The following is a 21,922-nucleotide window of genomic DNA, read 5'->3' on the forward strand; positions in this document are numbered from 1 at the left end:
CGTATTCCCAGTTAATAAGTGTTATTTTTTACTCTAATATACTACATGAAGACACCTACGTATCGTGTGTTTATTAATATTTTGATTAGATTAATGCGGCTGTTGAAGGATTCTTTCTTTGTAGTTTAGATCATGTCAGATGCTGCTACACTAGAACTCTTAGACAACTTAGGGAAGAGGGCTCAGGCTGCTGAAACCTTCGAGGGTTGGGATCAATTTTTTGAAGGCGCAGAGCAAATAATTTATGAACAAAGAGAGCATAACGAATCAATTTCTGAAAGTGTTGTTCTGAAAGTGGAACAACTGTGCGAAGAATTACTGACCCAATATCCTTTGATTGTTAGATATTGGAAGAGATATGTTGCAATGGAATATCAATTGAGAGGTATAGAGGCAAGCTTGAAACTGCTGAGAGGCGCTTTGCACATATTCAGCTCGTCTAGTGAACTTTGGTGTGACTACCTGAGTATTATAATTAACAATAAACTCGAGGCTTCAACAACAATAAAAAATCTTTTTGAACAAGCTATTGATACCTGCGGGAGGCAGTTTTTATCTCATCCACTATGGGATAGCTATTTGAAATGGTTGGTATCTTTCAATGGAGAATCAGAAGCGTACTTTAAGTCATTACTGAAGGTTGTGCAAATTCCACTCTATGAATATAGTAAATACCATAAAGCTCTTATAGATTCTCTTCAGCATGAAAATTCGAAAGGTAAGGTCAAAGTCTTGCTAGGGGTCTCTAGTGAAGAAGAGCTTTACCAAACGGTGGATCACATTTGTAACAGGACACAAGAAGCAACGAATAAACGCTGGCCATATGAATCTTTAATCAAACAACCATTTTTCACTTTTGAGGAACCTTCTGATGATGAATTAAATAATTGGAATAGTTACCTGGATTTTGAAGAAACACACGGCGATAAGAATCAAGTGATTGCTTTATACGAAAGGTGTTTAATACCTTGCTCAAGGCTGGAGAGTTTCTGGATTAGATATACAAATTGGTTCCAGAGGTCCAACGAGAATGAAATCGATCAACTGATGGCTATTTTCAGGAGGGGATCAGATTTGTTTTTGCCACCCGATAGGCTTAAGTTCAGATACATGTTTGCTGAATATTTGAGCAAAACTAGCGACGTCAACGTGGCCGCTGCCCTGAATATATTTCACACTATGTTCAAGAAACTTCCTGGGAATTCTGAGGTTGTTAGATATTATTTACAACTTATTTTGCAACATAGAAAGGGCCATAATTTTATCAGTGAACTGCAAATCGTTCTAGAGCAGGTATGTCGTAGGAATGACAACAAGAGGGCCATACTAAATAGTATTGAAAATCAGGATCTCCTCAAATTACTGGAAATTTTGAATAAGAAAACGATAACAGCTGTTTTGACTTTACTAATTAAGCACTTTTGGACATTCGGAGAACGTGACCATGTCGAATTACCAAGGAATATTTTTCTAAGCTACTATCAACATGAGTTCTTGAGATCGAGTATCCCCTTTTGGGATCTGTTTTTCAAATTTGAGTGCATAGAAAAATCTAACACAAACCTCACAAATGTTGTAAACCATGTTAGCAATTCACAACGGGTTTCAACGGTCCAAAAAAGTAATATTTTGGGAGCTTATAGAGATTGCACGCTCAACAATTTATTCGCAGAAGGGCCATTCCCAAATATTAACCAACGATCGATGTCAGTGGCAATGACACGCTTGTTGAACGCTGAGATCATTTTTCTGGAGCTAAAAGCTGGTATACCCCGTGAAACGAAGGACTTTGTTGAAAGCGATAAGCGACTCTTTCAAGAAAATGGGCATTCGGGAATAGCAATTGAAAAGCAACCATCAATTACGAATGTTTCGAACTTCAGAAAATCTATTTTTGAAGAATCATCTCCGGCATCATTACCTACCTTCAAAAACGTAGAAAAGGCTGCTCAGCCGGTACGTTTCGAAATTTGATCATACGGAAAAGTTTTTTCCAGTCTCTTGCTATATACTATCACTTTGTCTTCCCAACACTTTGAGGCCACGTCTTATCCTCGCTCTTTGAGTACACCTGTTGTTTCCATAAACTTCCAACTCTTTCAACTTAGGACAAATTCTCGACAAAATTGCAATCGCCTTGTCGTCCACCGATCGAACAAATCCCAAATCGAGTGCGGTCAATAGGGGAAGTTTTAGAGTTCTCGACAAAGTTTGAAACAAAGTATGGCTCAAGCTGTACACAGAATTGAGGTTCAGACTCACCAAAGAAGATGCAGAATGGTTCAAAAATGTCAATATACCTCTGTCTCCCAAGCCAAAACACCGTTTCAAATTGACTTCAATCAATCCGCTATTTATGGTCCAACCACCAAATAACTGTGTAAGGCCGCTATCAGTAACTTGGTCAAGCGACTCTAAACTGATCCTTTTTAAAGAAGAACAGTATCTTTTAACACCTTTGACTAAAAACAAATCAGTTAGACCAGAACATCCATCCAATAGAAGCGTCTCTATAGATTCACCATTCACCGAGAGAATACTCATAATCAAATTATCGTCAATCAGATTTTCTTTGAATGGGTTGGAAAGATCTAAATGTTTTAAATTCCTCAAGTGATAGGGCAAAACATCGTATGCAGCCTTGGACATAAGACCATCAAGTCGACTTAAAGAAAGAGACTCGAGGCTAGTTCCACAGTTAGTTAGTAAACTCTGGAGAGAATCACCTGAGAATCTATGAGTGTTCGATACATGAAATAACTTTAATCTCGCATTCATCAGTTCAAAGAATTGCACCCAAGTTGGTTCGCTAATCAAAAACGGACCATTCAGTACAATAGAGTTTAAATCCAAAAGATTCTGGGCAAAAGAGATCAGGTTGCTATTATGTAATTGCCCACACATGTTCAACGTCATTGATTCTAACTTTGGACAAAATGCGGTGATCTTGTCCAAGTATGCCATATCTATGTTTGAACAGTCCCAAAATTCCAAGTGTTTCAAAGTGACGTCCAGAAACAACATCATGGTCCTATTGTTAAGGGAGCGGTTCTTAGATAGGATCCGACTAATTTTGTTCAAGCTAACCACACTGATGTCCCCTAGTGCATGAACATCGTCAATGTGCTTGCTTAGAAGTTTAATACAAATGTCTTGCAAGCTGGGAATTTTAAGTTCCTGTCTGTTTAACAAAGCAGAAGCTAGCTTTTTTCTCTTCTTCCTGGCTTCGAATGCGGTTTTCTTCTTCCTTCGTTCTTGGTCTACTTGAAACCTTGTGCATTCAGTGCATAAATAACCAACTTTTCCATCTTTCTCTAACTTTTTTGAATAGACAGTAATTTTAAACTCCCTATCGCAATTCATACAATAATGAGAATCTTTCACGTCGTCACTGCTGAAACTTGAGTCTGAATAACCACTATCTGAATTGGCATCTGTCCTCCTGCGTCTTCTCTTCTCAATTGCTGCCAGTATGATCTCATTCTCTTGAAAGGGTTCTTCTTGCTCATGCAAGTGACTCGTTTGCTCGTTACGTTCAGTCAACAAACTTTGTTCATAACGTCTTCTAATCGCACCAGCATCAATCCCCTGTTCTCTTAAAAACGCAGTCAGAGCACTATTAGGGCCTCTTACTTCAGGTTCATTTTCCTTCTTGTCAGCCCTTCTTCTGGACATATAGCAATTAACAATGTAAGTCAATTCATGGAAGTGAGAAACAAAAGAATGTGCTCACGTGATGTCGAAATTCATCTGGACATTGATTGAACAACTGCTAAGCCGTTCCGTTCCTGTAATGAAGAGGCAATTATTTTTTGACTTCAGTTTGAAATTTAAGGCAAGGGTGAAAGCATATTAAAGGGCTATAAGGAAGTCAAAACTAAATGCGGGTACAATAACTTTGGTGAGGACTAGCGCTCATGTTTATTAATATATTTTGTGTTGACTTTTTTGTTCAAGGATTTGTCTAAGAGACATTCCCGGGTGGATTCACACTAACGAGATGAGATTTCTGACATGAGACCATGTTGGAACTGGTTTCAATCTATGCAACATCTGGCTTGTTGGATTTGCATCCTTTTCGTCCAGCGTATACCTTAACTTAATAGATGAGGACAGCAAAGCTGTCAACAATATGACAACAATAAATAGCTAATCTGCAACCGATACGATTGAATCATGTAAAGCAGCCTCTTTGCATATGACAACAGAAGCTATCGAAGTAAAATTTAGACAGGAATCCAATTAACATGCAAACTGAACTTAAAGAGAACGAATGACATCAGATACAGATCCGTCATCCTAAACTAATAGCCGAGATAGTTTGACCATATTTTCAGCTTGCAATCAGCAGCATTGAGTAACTTGTTTCTGAGGACTAATCATTCCACCATTTTTTGATATATATTTTACTGGAAGTTTCCGACTTGCAGCAAATCCTTGCTCAACTTTGGATGATAGAAGTGATGACACACTAACGAAAGTTTAAGTTACACAAAGGTGTACTAGATTGAGCAAGTCTCGCGTACCTGAAGACGAAGACAAATTCACAGACTTGATACGAGTGTACGTTCTACTGGCCATATGGTCGAAAGAAGCGATATTGATAGAGTAGGAGTTGAGTCGTAGGTGTTCCGTTCCGTAAGGTAGAGGGGGGGGGAGGGAAGACTTCTGATCCGAATATACTTCTCTTTTTTTCACGACACGACGTAGCACTAACGTTCACAGTATAGGAAGACCGGCTAAATCACCAGCAGTGTGACATGTTTTGCTCACTCTTCACACTGTTACGCAATCCACTCTAGACACCACGCTAATACTGAATTTCCCTCCTCTTTTCGCGACAAGGAAAAAGAACATAGCTCGATTGATAAAGAAAGTTGGTACGCTGAAGAGATCCTTGATAAATTTGTTTGAAATGAAGTTTTAGTTTTCCTATTTACTCTGTACAAAGTTAAAGCAGGAGCACTCTCACCTTGTGGATTATGAGTCGACAATCCGACCCTTATGGATTGTGAAGCTTGGGGCCATAGAGACAGACCCCTTAGACTTCTTTCAATAGTTATTTCCTCGCTTCAGTAGTGTGCATTCTTTATAGCGAGATGAACGTCTGGATGACTTGGGATGACTTGGCACCCTTCTTAAGAGAATTCCGAACAAACGTTCTATACATCGATGGTAAATCTCTGTAGCCAATTGATCTAAAGCTATCATTCCTTGAAAAGGAGTGAGCCCTATCCGGAAGGCTATCAGCACAAACTAACGTGCATTCTAAATTGTGCTGCGCCCAATCATTGTTCTGATTTCATGCCTTTGTTTAATTAAATCACCGAAACCATCTTCCTCATCCCTTCCATTGAACCATTGATTGATCTTGCGACTCCACCGATGCTCCTCATGCTGACATCGCTCTTTCCAGGACTCTTTCAATGCGAAAATACCACCAATATCTATCCCGTTCACAATCTCAGGAATAGCAGGCCTGTATGCACTTTTATTCTGATTGCTGGTCATACCTCCAAACGATTCCCGTTCTAAAGCTGCCTCAAACCTTTCAAGGTCTTCCTCATTACCCTCCCATCGACTGGCCATAGAATTAAACCTCATCGGCCCAATGTGAGCTTTTCGCTCTTTACGCCCACTACCATGTCTAATTAATCGCATCCGAGATTTCTTTGTTGTGCTTCCAACTGAGGAATTTGTATGTGAAACTTCCATGTAATTTGCTAGGTTGATTAGTTTCTTGAGCGATTGACGATCCCCTAATGTGATCCGGAAATTGTTACTATCTTCTAATTCATCATCAGGATCATGCAAGTCTTCTATTGAATCTTCCCGTCGTTCTTCTGACATAGCGGAGCAGTTCATCCGAAATGGCATTTCTACTATAGACGACACTTTACGTAACTGATGACCAGTTGAGCTAGGAACAAGATTGCTCCCTTCGTATCTCAATAAGGGCATTGACCGTTTTCCATGTAGAGATTGTGAATGTGGTGAGTTGTTGCCCTTGTAATCAAAGTTTGATGATAAGTTTGAACTGATTGAAGACTTCGGTTGGGGTTGGGCATTCCATGAGATGCGGGTAAAATTGCCGCTACTTGATTCTCTATTCTTTTGAGGAGCATGTTGTGCAAAATCGGTTTCTTTTTCCAATTCTAGTCCACTTAGATTAAAATCGTCATAATCGGTATCTGTTTTTTGATCACTAAATTGCTCCAAGTGTGATCTTTTGAAGGAAGGGCTAGTCTTTTTCATACCATCGGTTGGTTCTTGGTTTACTAAGTTACTTCTATACTGTTTACTGTTTGTGTAAGCTTTCCCTTGAGGATATTTACCCCTCTCACTAACATGCCTGCTTTCGACGTCGTCATGCAATTGACGTCCGTCAGTTTCACTCTTCTTTGTCGAGTGACATCTTAAAGTGCTAGGTTCATGTACCTCCAAACTGGATTTCAAAGTGGCATATCGTTCTTCAGACCAATCTTCGATATATTCGTTCATTCCTTATCAACGATTTAGTCCAAAGGAGACGAACAGCAGTTACTTCAAATCTCTACACTAAGCGTCTCACCTTTTGTTTTGTTTATCTACTATCATTTCGCGCATCGGAAGAAGATTGGTCTCACAGGCCACACACTATATATCTTCATCTGGTCAATGGTTTTCAAGTTTCTAGATTTCAATGGAAGACTCACCGAAGGTGTCAAGTATGACCAACGATTAAATCGTCTGTATTGGGTGGATATCATTGCTGTAGAGATTCACTTTGTGCACTTATTGGATTCTAGTCCCATTGACGACTACTCCGAAGAGGAGTGTTACAGAATTCAATCTACTCATCGAGTTTTCAACTTACAGGACTTTACAGATTCAATCGGATTCATAGGGCTGACAACTAATCCTGGTATTCTAATCGTTGCTATTAGCCAGGGTTATGGGCTGTACGACTTATCTTCAGAAACATTAACATTTAAGGCCGATTATCCTCAACACGATCCGACAATGAGATCCAACGATGGCATGATTGATGGAAATGGCAATATGTGGATAGGCACAATGTCTGATTTTCATCAACAAACGGTAGAGCCCAAAGGTAAGCTATACATGATAGATGGTTCAGCTATCACAGCAAAGATTGAGAATGCGTATATCTCAAATGGCTTGCGCTGGAATAACGGAAAGTTGTACTGGATAGACAGTCTGACGTTTAAGCTCTGGTGCTTCGATTGTAACGATTTAAAGACGCTGTCTAACCGGAGGCCATTTATCGACTTCAAGAAACTTCTTCCTGAAGTAGACTCACCAGAGCCAGATGGATTTACTATTGCTGAAAACGGAGATTTTTTTGTTTCGGTCTATAATTCACAGAAAGTGCTCCATTTTGATAGGAATGGACAACTACTAGACGCGTACAGTTTTCCAGCGAAACGAATAACTTGCTGCTGCATTGGTGGTGTTAATATGGATGAACTTTTCGTCACTAGCGCCAACCTTAATATTGAAAGTCCTCAGAAATTTAAATCAAATTTCGGTGATCAGGGTGGCGCCTTATTTAGAGTGAAGTTAAACATTAAAGGGATTCCAGAGAACTACTATAGCTTAAATATGACTGACGCTTCACCGATTCACGGATTCTAGAACATGTGCACAAAAATCTTCGACCAGCTTATTTTCTTCAGACCCTCTGCGTCTTAAATTGACTAACTTTTTGTTTGCTATCTCTCGTCTGGCTTCAGCCGACGTTTCGTTAGTCAATTGAGGATGATTAAGGAGTTCATATATGACTTTGAGATGAAATCTCAAAGTGGGCTCTTTCAAAAGTTTTGCGAGCCGACTATCATGCAATACGGACTTGGTTTCATCCGTTGCATTTCTAGCAGTGATCAAATCTATAGCAGACTTTTTGTCATGGTTTTCAATGGTGTGGTGCTTGTGACTTTTTGATTTGTAGCAAAGCATCGAACAGCTGACAATATTAGTATGTACTTGAGTTTTCGAAACTATTAACTTACTACTGTACACTACATCTTGGACATTTGTATTTTGAATCTTCGAGTTCACAAATACCGCATTTCATTGAATGTATAGTAAGTTTAAAAGCGACAAATAAGTTATACAATTCGAGAATTTTTTTTAGCAAGCGTTTCAGGATTTCAAGCACTTAACTACTTTTCGTTTTCCCTGATGAATCTTTTTACTGTTTCCCTGAATTTCTGAGGATTATCACTTATAATCCAATGCCCAGCTTTAATGTCCTCAATTTTGTAGTGCGGAAATCTCGCCTGTATAGCTTCTTCGTCGGTATCTTGAATAAAATGAGAATCAGTTCCTCGAACAAAGAGGCAAGGCCCATTAAAAACCTCATGCTGATACGGAAACTCGAATATCTTATTGATGTTGCGATATATTATATCGATAGGAATCCTACAATAGACGTCACCTGAGCCATAGTCTTTTTTGATATTGCTCATAAGAAAGGTCCTTATTCTTTGTGAGGGTTCGACCAACTCAAGTCGTGAGTCCACACTTTTCAAAGATACCCTTGGGTCTGTAAACGCCTCTCTCAACACGTTTAAGTATTTCTTGAACTTAGAAATTTCTGCTGTCACATCATTTCCTGTGTTAGGTTTTGGAACATTGTCTACACTTATTAACATCGAGCATGTTTTCGCATCTCTCAAGGCAAGACTCATGGCCACTTTTGCTCCCATGGAATGTCCAATAACAATAGGCTGCTTAACGTGATGGTCCCTTATGAAACACTCAACGTCTTGAGCCATCGATGGGTAGTCATGATTTGGATTGTGGGGAGAGTCTCCATGGTTTCGAAGATCAAGACAGTAAACGACTTTACTCAATGTCCGACTTAAATGCTTACTCGTGCCTCTATTGTTCAACTTATTTCCAAGCAGTCCGTGAAGGAAAATGATAGGTCTACCCGAGGCCATTCCTTTAAATGTCCTATACTCATCGAAGGCGAGCTTTACAGCACTACCGCTTGTAGTTTTGTTCATTCTCTATGACTTAACACTGTTTAGGTTTAGGTGAAATTCCTATTCGAGCTTCTCTTTAATGAACGACTCCCAGTGCAAACAAACTCACGACCAAAACCACTGTGCTGGAGCATATCTGTTTCCGTCACGAAGGATCTAAAACAATTTGAATTCCTATCGCAATGTTTGAAAGAAAACTGCGTCAGCCCACGATTTACCTACGACAAACATTTTTACTTCTGTGCTGAAGCCTAGCTCGCCCGGCCACTTGAATATACCTCCCGAAAGAACCTAGTAGTACTTTCTTCCAGGCACCGATAAGAATCCCAAACTGATGAACCCAAGTCCAATCATACAAAAAAGATGTCTAACATCCTCATCAAAACCAATCGTCCGAAAACTTTTGGAATCATTTAGTATTGTAGAAAAATGTCGGGATCCTACTTTTGATACGGGCTGTACATATTGTAGGCCACAATTCCCGAAGGGTAAATCAATCGAATTTGATAAACCGCTGAACAACACCAAACCTAAAGTATGGAAACATCTTCTTGTCTATACAACTGATGTTGACGGGAACAAATGGCCTAGTAGGATAGAGCTGGCTCCCGATACATTTGCTTCCAATATCCATCCTTTGCGAAAACAAATACAATCACCGTTGCATCCTGTTTTGATAAGTAACGTCGCTCTAGAGAGTCACCAAGATCCTAACCGGTTTAAAGTGGTACTATTTCCTGACAATCTAATTTACTATATCCAGAAAGATAAGATTCAGATTTTTGCAGAACTTTATTTGAAACCTGGAGCCGATTCCCACGAAGTGGCAGGCATAGATTGGGAGAAAAATATGAATGGGCTTATCTTAATATGTGGACATACTCAGCGAGATGAAAGATGTGGAATTATCGCCCCTCTTTTAAAAAAGGAGTTTGAACTTGTGTTGAATAAGGAAGGACTACTATACAATAAGTACAAAAATCCTGGAGGAATAAAAGTGGGTATAATATCGCATGTTGGTGGACATGCATTCGCAGGAAATGTAATATACTTTAACACCGCTGGTCAATCAATCTGGTACGGCAGAGTTTTTCCTGATAAAGTTCAGGGTATTGTGAATCAAACAGTTGAAAATAAGACCATAATTCAAGAGCTATATAGAGGACAGATTTAAGGTAGAACTATAAAGCATCGATTTTCTAGTTGTAGTATTGGATGCTAGTTCTATCGTTAGCTACAACAGAAACGGGCAGTAATCGTTCTGTTGCCATTAAACATTTTATTCGTTCAATTGCCATATGCAGTAGCAATTGTCCAGTAGGTTTTCTTTTTTTTTTTTTTGAGACCAGCGCAGCATTGTTTATATACAACCACTCCTCCATCAACCTACAATCAAACCCGTCAGTCTACAGAAAGCAAATGACAAGAGCTGTGTTTCTGAAAGTTGATAATTTTGGGGCTCCAGTTGCTGGATCCTCGTCAGGTGTGATTACCTTACCATCTGCTCCATTGGACCCCAATTACAAAGAAGGAGACATTTTGCTACAACTTCATATTATAATAGAAGCTGGAAGTACCATAGCCAATAAGGGTGACTTGTGGCACAATGTCCCATCATCTTTTGTTAAAAAATTTGAAAGAGACAAGTTTTACCAGCAGAAAATTACTTGTAGCCTATACGAAGATACTGTTATTGCTATTCCAATTTACAAACCAGGCAGTTTCTCCTACTTCATTTCTTACCAGGATGAAGAATTAGATGTTCAGAAAACAACCCGCCAATATTACTTTATTTCGCCTCCCAATATCTATATAAACGGTTCCTATCTGCCCTTCAATAATATAAGCCTGCAGTCGGTAGTGTCTAAGTGGATGGGTAATGATTTAGTGGCATGGGAACGAATATTCGATAAGATTTCAAAAAAGGGCTACAATATGATTCATTTTACTCCGTTACAATCACGAGGGGAATCAAATTCGCCATATTCAATATACGATCAACTTCAGTTTGATCCAACGATTTTCAATTCTGAAACAGAAGTTGAACAAATGGTATCTCGGTTACATGAGGAGCACGGTATCCTTTCTATGACTGACGTGGTCTGGAACCACACAGCAAATAACTCAGCTTGGTTGAGATCTCACCCAGAAGCTGGTTATAATCGCGAGACTTCTCCACATCTTATCTCAGCGATTGAGTTAGACCTTCGCTTGAAAGAATTTAGTAACAGTATGGCCAACCACGGGTACCCGACTACTATAAAATCCACTGATGACATACTAACTATCATGGATGGAATAAAAGTACACGTTCTAGGAGATCTCAAATTGTGGCAGTTTTATGTTCTTGATGTTAGAAGCCACGTTGCTGAGTTAAGAGAACACTGGGAAACAAGTCTCCAGGGAAACATCAAAATTGGGCTACCACAGGATTCTTATGAAGACTATTCTAAACTAGCCGAATTCGTCAAGGATACATGTCTTACTCGGCCATTCCACCTTGCAGAGCGCAATGCCAACCGCCTAGATATTAGCTCCTTTGCGTGCATTTTGGCTTCCATTCTCGATACGACCGAATACTCTTCAGAGGTAGAAAATAGGGCTACTAGAATTTTAAATGAGATCAACCTCCCACAATACAAAATCTACGATGAAGATTCTAACGAAATTTTAGAACAGTTATTCAATAGGATTAAGTACCTTCGTCTTGAGGAACATGGGCCTCAACTTGGTGAGATAACAACTAAAACTCCTCTTACCGAGCCCTATTTTACGGTTTTCAAGGACAAGAATGGTAAACAGTGGGAACTGGCCAACAATGGCTGGATTTGGGGCGGTAACCCTTTGGTAGATTTTGCTTCGCGTCAAACTAAATCATACTTGCGAAGAGAGGTTATTATCTGGGGCGATTGTGTCAAACTTAGATATGGGAGTGGTCCAGACGATTCGCCTTACTTATGGAATAGGATGGTTCAATACACTCAGAAATGTGCTAAAATGTTTGATGGATTTCGTATTGACAACTGTCACTCGACCCCTTTACATGTTGGAGAAGCCCTACTTGATGCTGCAAGAGAAGTCAATCCAAATCTTTATGTTGTTGCAGAACTCTTTTCGGGAAGTGAAGAGTTGGACATACTCTTTGTAGAACGACTGGCTATTTGCTCATTGATAAGGGAAGCCATGCAAGCTTATTCAGTAGGGGAATTATCTAGATTGCTTCATCGCCATGGAGGAGGGCCTATCGGCTCTCTCCGTTGGTTACCATTAGATGAGTTCTCATACCCTGCAACCAAAGAGTCCCAGGTTATTACTGCTAATGCTTTTATTGACAAAGCGTCCGAGATTCCCGTTCCTCGTGTGTGTTTTAGGAATGCGCCTCATGCTCTTTTTATGGACTGTACACATGACAATGAGGTGCCGAACCAAAAGAGAAAAGTCGAGGACACGCTGACAACTGCGGCCTTAGTATCATTCTGTTCGTGTGCTGTGGGTAGCGTGTATGGTTATGACGAATGTTTCCCTGAACTACTTGATCTCGTTAACGAAAAAAAACTTTACAATCCTTCAAGTAACAACGGAATACCTTATGTAAAGTCGAGGTTGAGTTATATTAGGGAGTTTCTGTCTCACCAATCATTGGACCATTCTGAAAACAACGAGGTGCATGTTCACCACGAAGGGCAATTTGTTACGGTGCATCGAACTAATTCAAAAACTGGCCGGGGTTACTTCCTCATTGCCCGAACTAAGTTTGAAGAGGGCGCACATGAAACGTTACCCACAATTAACCTTAGTGGGACCAGAGTGAACCACGAGTTTTCGTTTTCCCTCAGACAAAAGAAAGATTATGATATTTCTTTTGATCCGAAGTACTTACCCGAAGTCCCAGTTGACCTTGTAGAGTTAAGCCCCCCTCAAGTGAGCTTCAATGAGTCTACCAAGAAATCTTGTATCACACTGCCTGAATTTTTTCCACAGGGTTCAATAACCATTCTATCTACTCTAATGGAAAGTGTTGATGAGGAGTTAGAGAAATTTACTACTACTGGAGCAATTGAAGCTACTGAAGAGTTGTCGCTTATAGATCTCCAGGCAATATTATACCGTTGTGAATCTGAGGAAAGAGACGCAAGCGCTGGAAGGGATGGTACCTATGATATACCGGGACATGGTCGTCTGGTTTATGCAGGCCTTCAGGGCTGGATCAGCGTTTTGAAGGATGTTATCAAGAAGAACGATCTAGCCCATCCTATTTGCGAGCATTTGCGGGAAGGTTCTTGGGCTTGCGATTATGTTACTAATAGGTTGAACAAATTTGTCGAGTTGAGTCAAAATCCTGATGCCGTAAATCGCTTTAGAAAATGGCTTCGGTTCAGAATGGATCGCATCAAGCAAGTGCCCTATTTTCTACTGCCCCGTTATTTTTGCATTGTTATCGGAGTAGCATACGAGGCATTGAGATTTCGGGCTCTTTCCTTAATGTCTCCCATGATCCAAACAGGTACACGGTTTCTGCAAAATCTTTCTTTGGTCTCAGTTCAAATGGTCGGATGTATGAATTCAGCAAGTCTAACCCCAAAAGAAATGATTCCATCAATGGCAGCTGGTCTACCGCATTTTAGCTATGATTACATGCGATGTTGGGGTAGAGATATTTTTCTTTCCTTGAGAGGGCTTCTTTTAGCTACAGGAAGATATGACGAGGCCAAGTCGCATATAGTTAACTGTGGAAAAACACTTAAACATGGGTTGATACCAAATTTAATAGGATCGGGCGCTGAGCCAAGATTTAATGCTAGAGATGCTGTATGGTTTTATGCCCAAAGTATTCAAGATTATGTGCGTGAGGTCCCAAATGGTCATGAAATTCTTCAAGAGAAAGTCGAAAGGAGGTTTTTACCGTTTGACGACTCTTGGTTTCCAATCTCCGACCAGAGAGCTTATTCGGTGACGTCAACTATTGAAGAATTACTTTACGAAATTCTTTCGAGACACGCTTCTGGGATCAGCTATCGGGAAGCCAATGCAGGCCCCAACTTAGACTCTCAGATGTTGAATGAGGGTTTCAATGTAAGGGTAACCGTGGATTGGAATAATGGCCTTATCTTTGGAGGGAACCAGTATAATTGTGGAACTTGGATGGACAAGATGGGAGAAAGTGAATCAGCAGGCAATAAAGGAATACCCGGTACCCCAAGAGATGGAGCAGCAATAGAGATCATAGGATTGTTGAAGAGTACACTTCAGTTTGTTGTTGACCTGCAAAAAAGGCGGTTGTTTAAATTCAGTAAAGTTACGAACCAGCACGGAAACGAGGTCACTTTTGAGAACTGGAATGCTTTAGTGGCCAAAAATTTCGAACGTTGTTTTTATGTTCCTGAGAATCCTTCTGATGATGGCAACTATGACCTTGACTCGGCTATCATCAACAGAAGAGGGATTTATAAGGACTTATATCGGTCTGGAAAACCCTATGAAGATTATCAGTTGAGACCCAACTTTTGCATTGCTATGTGTGTTGCTCCAGAACTATTCACCCCGTCTTTTGCGCTAAATTCTCTTAAGAAGGCGGATATACTTATTAGAGGCCCTATAGGCATGTCAACGCTGGATCCTTCTGATTTGAACTATCGTCCCTACTACAACAATAGTGAAGATTCAACGGATTTTGCAACTGCGAAAGGACGGAACTACCATCAAGGACCTGAATGGGTTTGGTTAACCGGTTTCTTTTTGCGAGCTTTCAGATCTTATCATCTTAAGGAGGTTGATTTTTGTAGGAACGAAAAAGGAGATCAAAGCACTCATTTAGACTTATTACTTTCCCAGCGGCTGTCTGCCCATAGGAGCTGGATTGCAGAAAGCGTTTGGGCAGGACTCACAGAATTAACCAATAGAGGTGGTTCGTATTGTCCGGACTCCAGCCCCACGCAAGCATGGAGTGCAGCCACGTTGATCGAACTTTACCATGATATCTATCTGCATGAGGATTAGAGTATTACTTAAAGTTTTTATGTCGGAATGCATTTAACTAATGCCTCGTAACCTACTTCTTGTGAGGGATCTAAGAATATACCCCTTTGGATATTGATAACCCTTCCCGTTTTAACAGAAGACCTACTGAGAGAAGAACTCGAAGATTTTGAATTATAAAAGACTTCAAGTGCAACGTCATTATCCAATTTGGACCAGGTTTTGCCATCATTTGGGAATAGAAATGCAACTTTCTGCCATACATTCTCTTTAATGTCCAGTTTACGGTTGATTAAATGGACCATTTGTGGTACATTTCTGGAGCTGTCTGCAGCTAATTGATCAAAGGATAGTGATTTAAGGTCCTCATTTACCACAGGAAGTAAATCTTCAAGATCCTCACTAATAGCAATAGCACCCATAGTTAGGGTAATTGGTAAGGAAGAATCTCGTTTCTCGATATGGTTAAATAATTCTTCCATTGCTACTGTCTTTGCATCCTGGTTCCCAAAAGTGTGAAGGATTTGTGCAAGCAAGATGACCAATCTATAGGAATCCGAATTTTCGAGACAAACTTTCAGTTGAGACAGTGCTTTTGAAAGCTGGCCATTGAAGAAATAAGAAAGCGCTATCACTGATCTAGATGATAAGACGCATTTCAAGACATGTGAATTTCGAGGTAGAACATCGTCTTCCGACATATCCATCGCCATCTTTGCAGCCATAATCGCATTGCCGTACTGTCCGGACCCCAAGTAAAGTCTTGCCTGTTGTGATTTGGCTGCTGTAAGTTGATACAATACACTTACACTCCCTCTTTCTCTGTAAGTTCTTTCTAGTGAACTGAACAAGTTTTTCGCTAATTCTACACCAAGTTCAAACTTTTGAGTGAGTTCGATTAAACTTAATGTCACGAATAACGCAAACTCGTTCTCTGAATCTAATTTGAGGTACCTCAACATGAGGCCGCAAGCCAAACTGATCTCCTGCCTTTCAGTAATAGTGTGTCCGTAAAATTTGTTTTGCATTGCAAATTTCTTCAAAACTTGAAATCCGTACAAGAGTTGTGCAAGGGGCGACTTTCCATTGGAGAGCACCATGGCATGTGCGAAAAGGCTAAACGTACTAGTTGCATCTGGGGTACGTTCATTTCTTGATAGGGCCAGGCCTTCCCAAGCCAAATATTCGTTCGGTTGCATACTTAAGGCTCTATGAAACGAAATTTTGGCTAAATCAGTGTCGCCCGCGATTAAATATAGTGCTCCCAAATTAACAAACACGGAGTGATTAATTGAGGATATTGATGACGCCTTAATATAGCAGTGCTGGGCAACTCGAGCGTTCTTGAGAATAGTACAATTTCCGAGAGCTATCCAATAATCTGCCACCAATGGTTCAATCAGGATTGCTCTCTGTAGAGGCTTAATCGAACATTTCAAATAGAGGAGCTTATTCGTCAATGTGAAAGCGTGATAATATATTAACCCCAGATTGTAATATAAGGAAGCTCTCAACTTATTTGAGGATTTTTGTGAAAGAACCTGAATTGCGGTCTTCGCACTTTGAACCATGTAGGATATTGCTCGGTCAAAATGTGTTGCACTTTCTGCTTCAACTAAGAGTCCTTTCCTATACTCCAAACCATCGCCCATTTCACAGAGATCACTTCTTGAAATGGCAACTCTTTTCGAAATAGCAGAAATCTTGTTCACATAGTAGCTTGGTAACGAATTTTTAACCTTAGTAAATATGAGAATAGCCTCGGAAAGATATTTCCAAGATTTATAGCAATGAATATCAACTTCTGAGAGCTGAAAAACAAAATCCAATGATATTATGCTGGCTTCAATGCAACGCCCAACAAACCCTCTAGATAAGTCATCTTGGCTTTTGGTCAAGAATGACTCAATCAAAGCGGTTAAAATACACTTCTCTTTAGGCCTAGTAGAATGCAATTTCTGAAGAATTGACATACCCTCAGCAAACTGACCTCCATAAGATAAGGATAAAGCCAACATATACGAGGTAAACCAGTTGGAGTCTAGATTATTCAAGATATGATTGAAAACTTTTATAGAAGCTTCCAATCGACCTCCGCTCAAATAAGCTTGACCCAATCCAACCCAGGACTCAGTATCTTTCGAATCGAGCCTTAAGGCAGACTGAAAACAGGCAATTGCTTTAACATCTTCTTGAACTTCTAATAAGGCGCACCCTAGACTTCGGTACGGCCATGCCGGATCAACTGCGCCTTCCAAAATACTTCTGCTGGTGTCAGAATCAACCACTCGCTGTGCAAGTACTCGTACAGATTCCCAATCTGGCTCCAAAGCAAAGTTAACCACTAATCGCCTTGCGGACTCCAGCTGCCTTATATCTAACTCAAATGCTTTATAGTAGCACTTATTGGCCCTTTTCGAGTCATTAAGATAGTCTTCATAAACTATTCCCAAAGTCGTGTAAGCAGGTGCGTATGTAGCATCCTGCTTTAAACACACAACCAAGTTTGAATAAGCTTCTCTAATGTTTCCTTCGACTAAGTATCGATCATGTAAATTCTTAACTTCTTGAACTTCTTGTAAATACGAATGAGCCAACCTCCATTGAATCTCAACTTTCATTTCTTCATCTTGAAGACTGGTATCCTTTAAACAAGAAGTAAGAAGATTCCTACCGAATTCGAGATTCCCTAAATTAATTTCGCACCAGCCAAGATAGGCCTTAGCTTCTAAGTTTGCATCGAAGATTGTTTGAAGTAATTCTTTAGCCTTATTGAACTCCCCTAATTGAAGGAAAATTAACGATTTCCCGATCTTAGCTTTCGGGTTGGAAGGATTTTTTTGCAAAATAGACTCATAGAGTTTGAAAGCCCTCGGATGATCTTTTGGAGCATCATAGTACGTATAAATAGATGCCAAATCCAATAGTAGGGATTCTTTCGTATGTGGTAAACTCAAACCATAATCTTTCAATACTTTAGTTAGTAGATTGATACCTTTACGGCAATACATTAATCCAAATTTGTACTCCTTCAGCGATAAGTAGAATTCACTTACGATTCTACAAGCAAGCAGAGAGGTTGAAGCTTTCTCAATGCTTTTAACGTAAAAAGACATTAGCTCTGCATCGTTGAGGGCTGTGGATACAGTGAGATCTGATTTGAACTGGTTGAGCAGTTCTTCATCATTTTGCACATCAACAAAGTGCACTGCTCTTTTTCCTTCGCTGTTTTCTTCGCTATACGTTTCTTCAGTCGTGAGGTACTTTCTTACTTTATCCTCGCTATAATTTGAGTAATCAGAGTAAACAAAGCCGTATAAGATCGAACCCAAGCCTTCCATACCAAATAGCCTAATATAATCACACAGCAACCAAAGGGGCAAATCATCGACATTTTGCGGATCAAGCCAATTCAAATAAATGTCCCAAGCCAGCCTAACATCCCTTTTGACAGCAACAATACCTTCGCAGGCTACAAAGATCCTTCGCTGCAAACCAGTCTTAGCATCACCGTTGGGTGCGCAGGATAGGACATCGAGCTGGTACGATAACCACAGGTGATTGTATTTTTTTTGCAAGTCATCATCCTCACAAATTTCCAATAATCGTGACATATAATCGGGTAGCATGGATTTAGAATACACCGCCCACTTGATAGAGTTTAATTTATTCTGAATCTCCAGGGGTATATTATTAGCTGTCTTTATTTTGGCCCTTTTTATGTTTGTAGCAATAACTCCTTCTTCCTTATGCTTAAGTTTATCGATTATTAAGATCAACGATCTTTCTTCTGGAATGATTGGGTTTCCCACCAGCCTGCCCAAGAATCCAAATGAAGTAGTACTATCAAGAACAGCAATACATAAGTCTTGGTTCTTCTCAAATTTTTTCAAGTAAATCTCAACTTCTTTTGCAATCTCTTGCAAAGATTCGTTCTTCTTAGTTTTAATTTCAGCGTACCCTTTCAAAATGCTGAGAAATGACTCATAGTCATCTGATTCTCTTGCCAACAACAAGAGTCCTTTCCATCCTAGTTCGTTCATGGGATCTATTTCACAACAAGTCTTGTAGTATTTAGTGGCATTCAATGCATCAGACCGCAAGTGATAAGCTTTTCCCAAAAAAATATTTGCGAAATAGTTGTCCTGCTCCAAGTTCAATACTTCCTCAGCATATTCTATACACGAGTCCGGATCATTGGAGACTAAGGCATTTTTTGCTGCCTTGAGATGTTTCTTTACAGACATGTTCAAGATGGAGCATTCACCATCTGGTAAACTAATCAACCAACAGTTAATGAGTACGACACTACCTGTATAGGAATCAGAGAGCGTTAGGGATCAAGGGCCATAGACGGTGAAGTATTGATTTTTTTGTGGGTTACCATATACTTTCACTTTCAAACTCATGTCACACTTATTTGAAACCAATAATGAAACAGATTCATACCATTCTTCCTAGAAAATTATTGTGTACTCACGTTATTTGATTAAATGCTGATAAAGCAGCAGGATGTACGATTCGATTCGCTGTTGTGAACAAACTAAAATTGCCATGGATAACTTGAATGAAGAGCAGATAGAGAAACTGCAGGCCATTTTTGAGATTATGGATCAGGATTCCGATGGCAAAATTTCAATCAATGACTTAACGCAAATATTTAACAGCCTTGGTGATTCGAAGACAGAGAAAGACGTGATTACAATGTTTGAAGAACAACATCCAGATTCGAATTCTGGCATATCGTTTACTATGTTCTTAAAGTTCATGAGCTCAAAGATTGAGCGGATGACAGAGACAAGAAAGATGAGAGAGGCTCTTACTGTGTTTGGAGAGGAAGAAATTGGCAAACAAGCATTTAGTGAGACTTTGGACGACACTTTGGAAGTGCAAGAAGTTTTGAGTGAGTTTTCTAAGGAAAACCACTTGACTGGTGAAATTGTCTTTCGAAATGAAAAGTATCTTAAAAAGCAGCTGTAATATCAACCGGAACGTAGCAAGAGGGATTGTTTCTGAATAGTGGCTTTTAGCAACGTTTATTATAAGTGTTTCAACTTTTCTGCACACAATAACTATTTTTTCTACTAAGGTTTTTTTAGTTTCTTGTGATAACAATCAATTATCAACTATTAATTCGTCGCACCCCCAATCTTCATATGAGCCATCGGGCAAATACCTGCGGATAACTAGTGGGATTTTTCTCTGGGAAAGTTCTTTCATGGCAATTTGTAGTGGATCTGTTTCGCCTTCTATATCAACCAAAACCGGGGCGTTCATGGAGATTTGCAAGGCTCTAGTACCCAGAATTCGTGCACGTTCATATTTTGTCAGGTAAGGTGTTGTGGTCCTTTCTTCCTTGAGAATAGCGAGTTCTTTATTCGACCTTTTTCTATGTGCTTTTATTGTTCCATTAACTTCCTGAATTCCATCTCCGTTAATGATTTGCCTTCCATCTGCGGTCACACCGACCGCATAATCCTCCGGTTGCGTGCTTCTATCTTCAAAGTTGTCATCGCTGAAATGCTCGTCCTCAAAATTTTCAAAATTCTCTGTTTGTTCATTAAAAGCTTCGTCCTCTGACATCTTCTCTAGAAAACTGTAGGAGATTCACAGCAGGAAATGAAAGAATGCTGAAAAGTCTATTAGTACTGGGAATTGCTGATATTGGTCAGGACACTACAACCTTGGTTTGTTGAAATCTTTTTCATTCTTGAATTTAAGCACGAAGCACGAAGCAGGAAACACAAAAAACACAATTGCTTGTTTCACCCTAAAACTATAAATTGGTCTTTTGAGATCATGTTGTACCAATGTTTAGAGTGTGATAAGACCTACAAGAAACCTTCACTTTTAGCGCAACATGCCAGGTCACATACCAACAACCGACCATTTTCTTGCTTATTGTGCAAGGAAACTTTTTTAAGGAAAGATCACTTGAAAAGGCATGCACTTAAGCACCTACCCAATGACGATAAACCTTTCCAGTGCAAACTTTGTAAAAAGGGATTTAATTTATCCCAACATCTTTCTCGCCATGAAAAAACACATGTACCAACGTTCCAGTGTACCTTTGCGGATTGTAATGAGACATTCTCCTGGCCGCAATCGCTTAAGGCTCATATTAAATGGGTTCATCACAAAGATGAACAGAAATGTCATTTTTGCTCTAAGCGTTTTACTAGAAAAGACCGCCTATCTCTGCATGTTGATCGACACCATGGTGATCAGGTTGTCAATAGGTTTTCATGTACTCATCAGGGTTGCTTTCAGAGTTTTAAGGATTGTCATAAGTTGAGAGAGCATGAAACTCAAGCACATGGTGATGAAACTTTCTCTTTTACATTTTCGAAACCATATAGGTACTCATGCCTACGGGATCCTACAAATAGCGATGAAGTTCCACCAATCATGAATGCTTGGCGTTGTCGTAATTGTGACTCGAATGTATTCAGTGAAAAGGAACACCTATTAAACCACTATAATAAAGTACACAATTACGTACCATACTGGTTAGCGGTCGAGGATACGGCTGTGCTGGTGCCGACTCGGAGAATTGTAGTTGGAAAGGAATTCGCATTTCCAGAAGATGACAAAATTACTGGGGAAATATTAACCCAGAGAATGAATCTGGAGGCACACATAGTTCGTCAACACAGGTCTAATCAGTTAATGAACATTACTTCTGGGAATCATCTTTCAACGCTGATAGCATCCAACTATGACGTAAGGCCCATACGATGTACCTTTAAGCATTGCAATCGATGTTTCAGGAGACAATACGATTTACGAAGACATTTAAAATGGCATTACTATTACAAAGAGAGGATGGGAATTTCTCTGGGCCAAGCGGAAAGTTCATCGGATACGGCGAATAGTTGACAGTTGGGCAGGAGATAAAAAATTTGATGACCTGCAACTACACACCATACTGTGGAAACTCTTCGCTTAGAAGG

General features: G+C 39.8%; 12 protein-coding genes across 12 annotated transcripts; 6 read left to right on the forward strand and 6 right to left on the reverse strand.

Annotated features, from left to right (window-relative positions):
- Positions 1 to 132: 132 nt before the first annotated feature.
- Positions 133 to 1,974, forward strand: PAS_chr2-2_0444 (uncharacterized protein; the record flags this gene model as incomplete). Its single annotated transcript, XM_002491700.1, has 1 exon — positions 133 to 1,974. One exon carries the CDS (start codon positions 133 to 135, stop codon positions 1,972 to 1,974), a length of 1,842 nt encoding a protein of 613 aa, XP_002491745.1.
- A 30-nt stretch (positions 1,975 to 2,004) lies between these two features.
- PAS_chr2-2_0443 (Protein that recognizes and binds damaged DNA in an ATP-dependent manner (with Rad16p)) lies at positions 2,005 to 3,675 on the reverse strand (the record flags this gene model as incomplete). The annotated part of the gene is made up of 1 exon (XM_002491701.1): positions 2,005 to 3,675. The coding sequence occupies one exon, from the start codon at positions 3,673 to 3,675 to the stop codon at positions 2,005 to 2,007; it is 1,671 nt and encodes a 556-aa protein (XP_002491746.1).
- A 1,593-nt stretch (positions 3,676 to 5,268) lies between these two features.
- On the reverse strand, positions 5,269 to 6,501 carry PAS_chr2-2_0442 (Hypothetical protein; the record flags this gene model as incomplete). The annotated part of the gene is made up of 1 exon (XM_002491702.1): positions 5,269 to 6,501. One exon carries the CDS (start codon positions 6,499 to 6,501, stop codon positions 5,269 to 5,271), a length of 1,233 nt encoding a protein of 410 aa, XP_002491747.1.
- Positions 6,502 to 6,657: 156 nt separating this feature from the next.
- Positions 6,658 to 7,638, forward strand: PAS_chr2-2_0441 (Gluconolactonase putatively involved in growth regulation; the record flags this gene model as incomplete). Its single annotated transcript, XM_002491703.1, has 1 exon — positions 6,658 to 7,638. One exon carries the CDS (start codon positions 6,658 to 6,660, stop codon positions 7,636 to 7,638), a length of 981 nt encoding a protein of 326 aa, XP_002491748.1.
- On the reverse strand, positions 7,618 to 8,077 carry PAS_chr2-2_0440 (uncharacterized protein; the record flags this gene model as incomplete). Its single annotated transcript, XM_002491704.1, has 2 exons — positions 7,618 to 7,966; positions 8,013 to 8,077. The coding sequence occupies 2 exons, from the start codon at positions 8,075 to 8,077 to the stop codon at positions 7,618 to 7,620; spliced, it is 414 nt and encodes a 137-aa protein (XP_002491749.1).
- An 88-nt stretch (positions 8,078 to 8,165) lies between these two features.
- On the reverse strand, positions 8,166 to 9,014 carry PAS_chr2-2_0439 (uncharacterized protein; the record flags this gene model as incomplete). Its single annotated transcript, XM_002491705.1, has 1 exon — positions 8,166 to 9,014. The coding sequence occupies one exon, from the start codon at positions 9,012 to 9,014 to the stop codon at positions 8,166 to 8,168; it is 849 nt and encodes a 282-aa protein (XP_002491750.1).
- Positions 9,015 to 9,327: 313 nt separating this feature from the next.
- PAS_chr2-2_0438 (uncharacterized protein) lies at positions 9,328 to 10,167 on the forward strand (the record flags this gene model as incomplete). The annotated part of the gene is made up of 1 exon (XM_002491706.1): positions 9,328 to 10,167. One exon carries the CDS (start codon positions 9,328 to 9,330, stop codon positions 10,165 to 10,167), a length of 840 nt encoding a protein of 279 aa, XP_002491751.1.
- Positions 10,168 to 10,412: 245 nt separating this feature from the next.
- On the forward strand, positions 10,413 to 14,990 carry PAS_chr2-2_0437 (uncharacterized protein; the record flags this gene model as incomplete). The annotated part of the gene is made up of 1 exon (XM_002491707.1): positions 10,413 to 14,990. One exon carries the CDS (start codon positions 10,413 to 10,415, stop codon positions 14,988 to 14,990), a length of 4,578 nt encoding a protein of 1,525 aa, XP_002491752.1.
- Positions 14,991 to 15,007: 17 nt separating this feature from the next.
- PAS_chr2-2_0436 (Involved in exosome mediated 3' to 5' mRNA degradation & translation inhibition of non-poly(A) mRNAs) lies at positions 15,008 to 19,216 on the reverse strand (the record flags this gene model as incomplete). Its single annotated transcript, XM_002491708.1, has 1 exon — positions 15,008 to 19,216. One exon carries the CDS (start codon positions 19,214 to 19,216, stop codon positions 15,008 to 15,010), a length of 4,209 nt encoding a protein of 1,402 aa, XP_002491753.1.
- A 265-nt stretch (positions 19,217 to 19,481) lies between these two features.
- Positions 19,482 to 19,949, forward strand: PAS_chr2-2_0435 (Hypothetical protein; the record flags this gene model as incomplete). Its single annotated transcript, XM_002491709.1, has 1 exon — positions 19,482 to 19,949. One exon carries the CDS (start codon positions 19,482 to 19,484, stop codon positions 19,947 to 19,949), a length of 468 nt encoding a protein of 155 aa, XP_002491754.1.
- A 135-nt stretch (positions 19,950 to 20,084) lies between these two features.
- Positions 20,085 to 20,552, reverse strand: PAS_chr2-2_0434 (RNA polymerase subunit ABC23, common to RNA polymerases I, II, and III; the record flags this gene model as incomplete). Its single annotated transcript, XM_002491710.1, has 1 exon — positions 20,085 to 20,552. One exon carries the CDS (start codon positions 20,550 to 20,552, stop codon positions 20,085 to 20,087), a length of 468 nt encoding a protein of 155 aa, XP_002491755.1.
- Positions 20,553 to 20,768: 216 nt separating this feature from the next.
- Positions 20,769 to 21,848, forward strand: PAS_chr2-2_0433 (Transcription factor IIIA (TFIIIA), essential protein with nine C2H2 Zn-fingers; the record flags this gene model as incomplete). The annotated part of the gene is made up of 1 exon (XM_002491711.1): positions 20,769 to 21,848. One exon carries the CDS (start codon positions 20,769 to 20,771, stop codon positions 21,846 to 21,848), a length of 1,080 nt encoding a protein of 359 aa, XP_002491756.1.
- Positions 21,849 to 21,922: the final 74 nt, after the last annotated feature.

This window comes from Komagataella phaffii, chromosome 2 (assembly GCF_000027005.1).
Source record: "Komagataella phaffii GS115 chromosome 2, complete sequence".
Classification (NCBI taxonomy): Eukaryota; Fungi; Ascomycota; class Pichiomycetes; order Pichiales; family Pichiaceae; genus Komagataella; species Komagataella phaffii.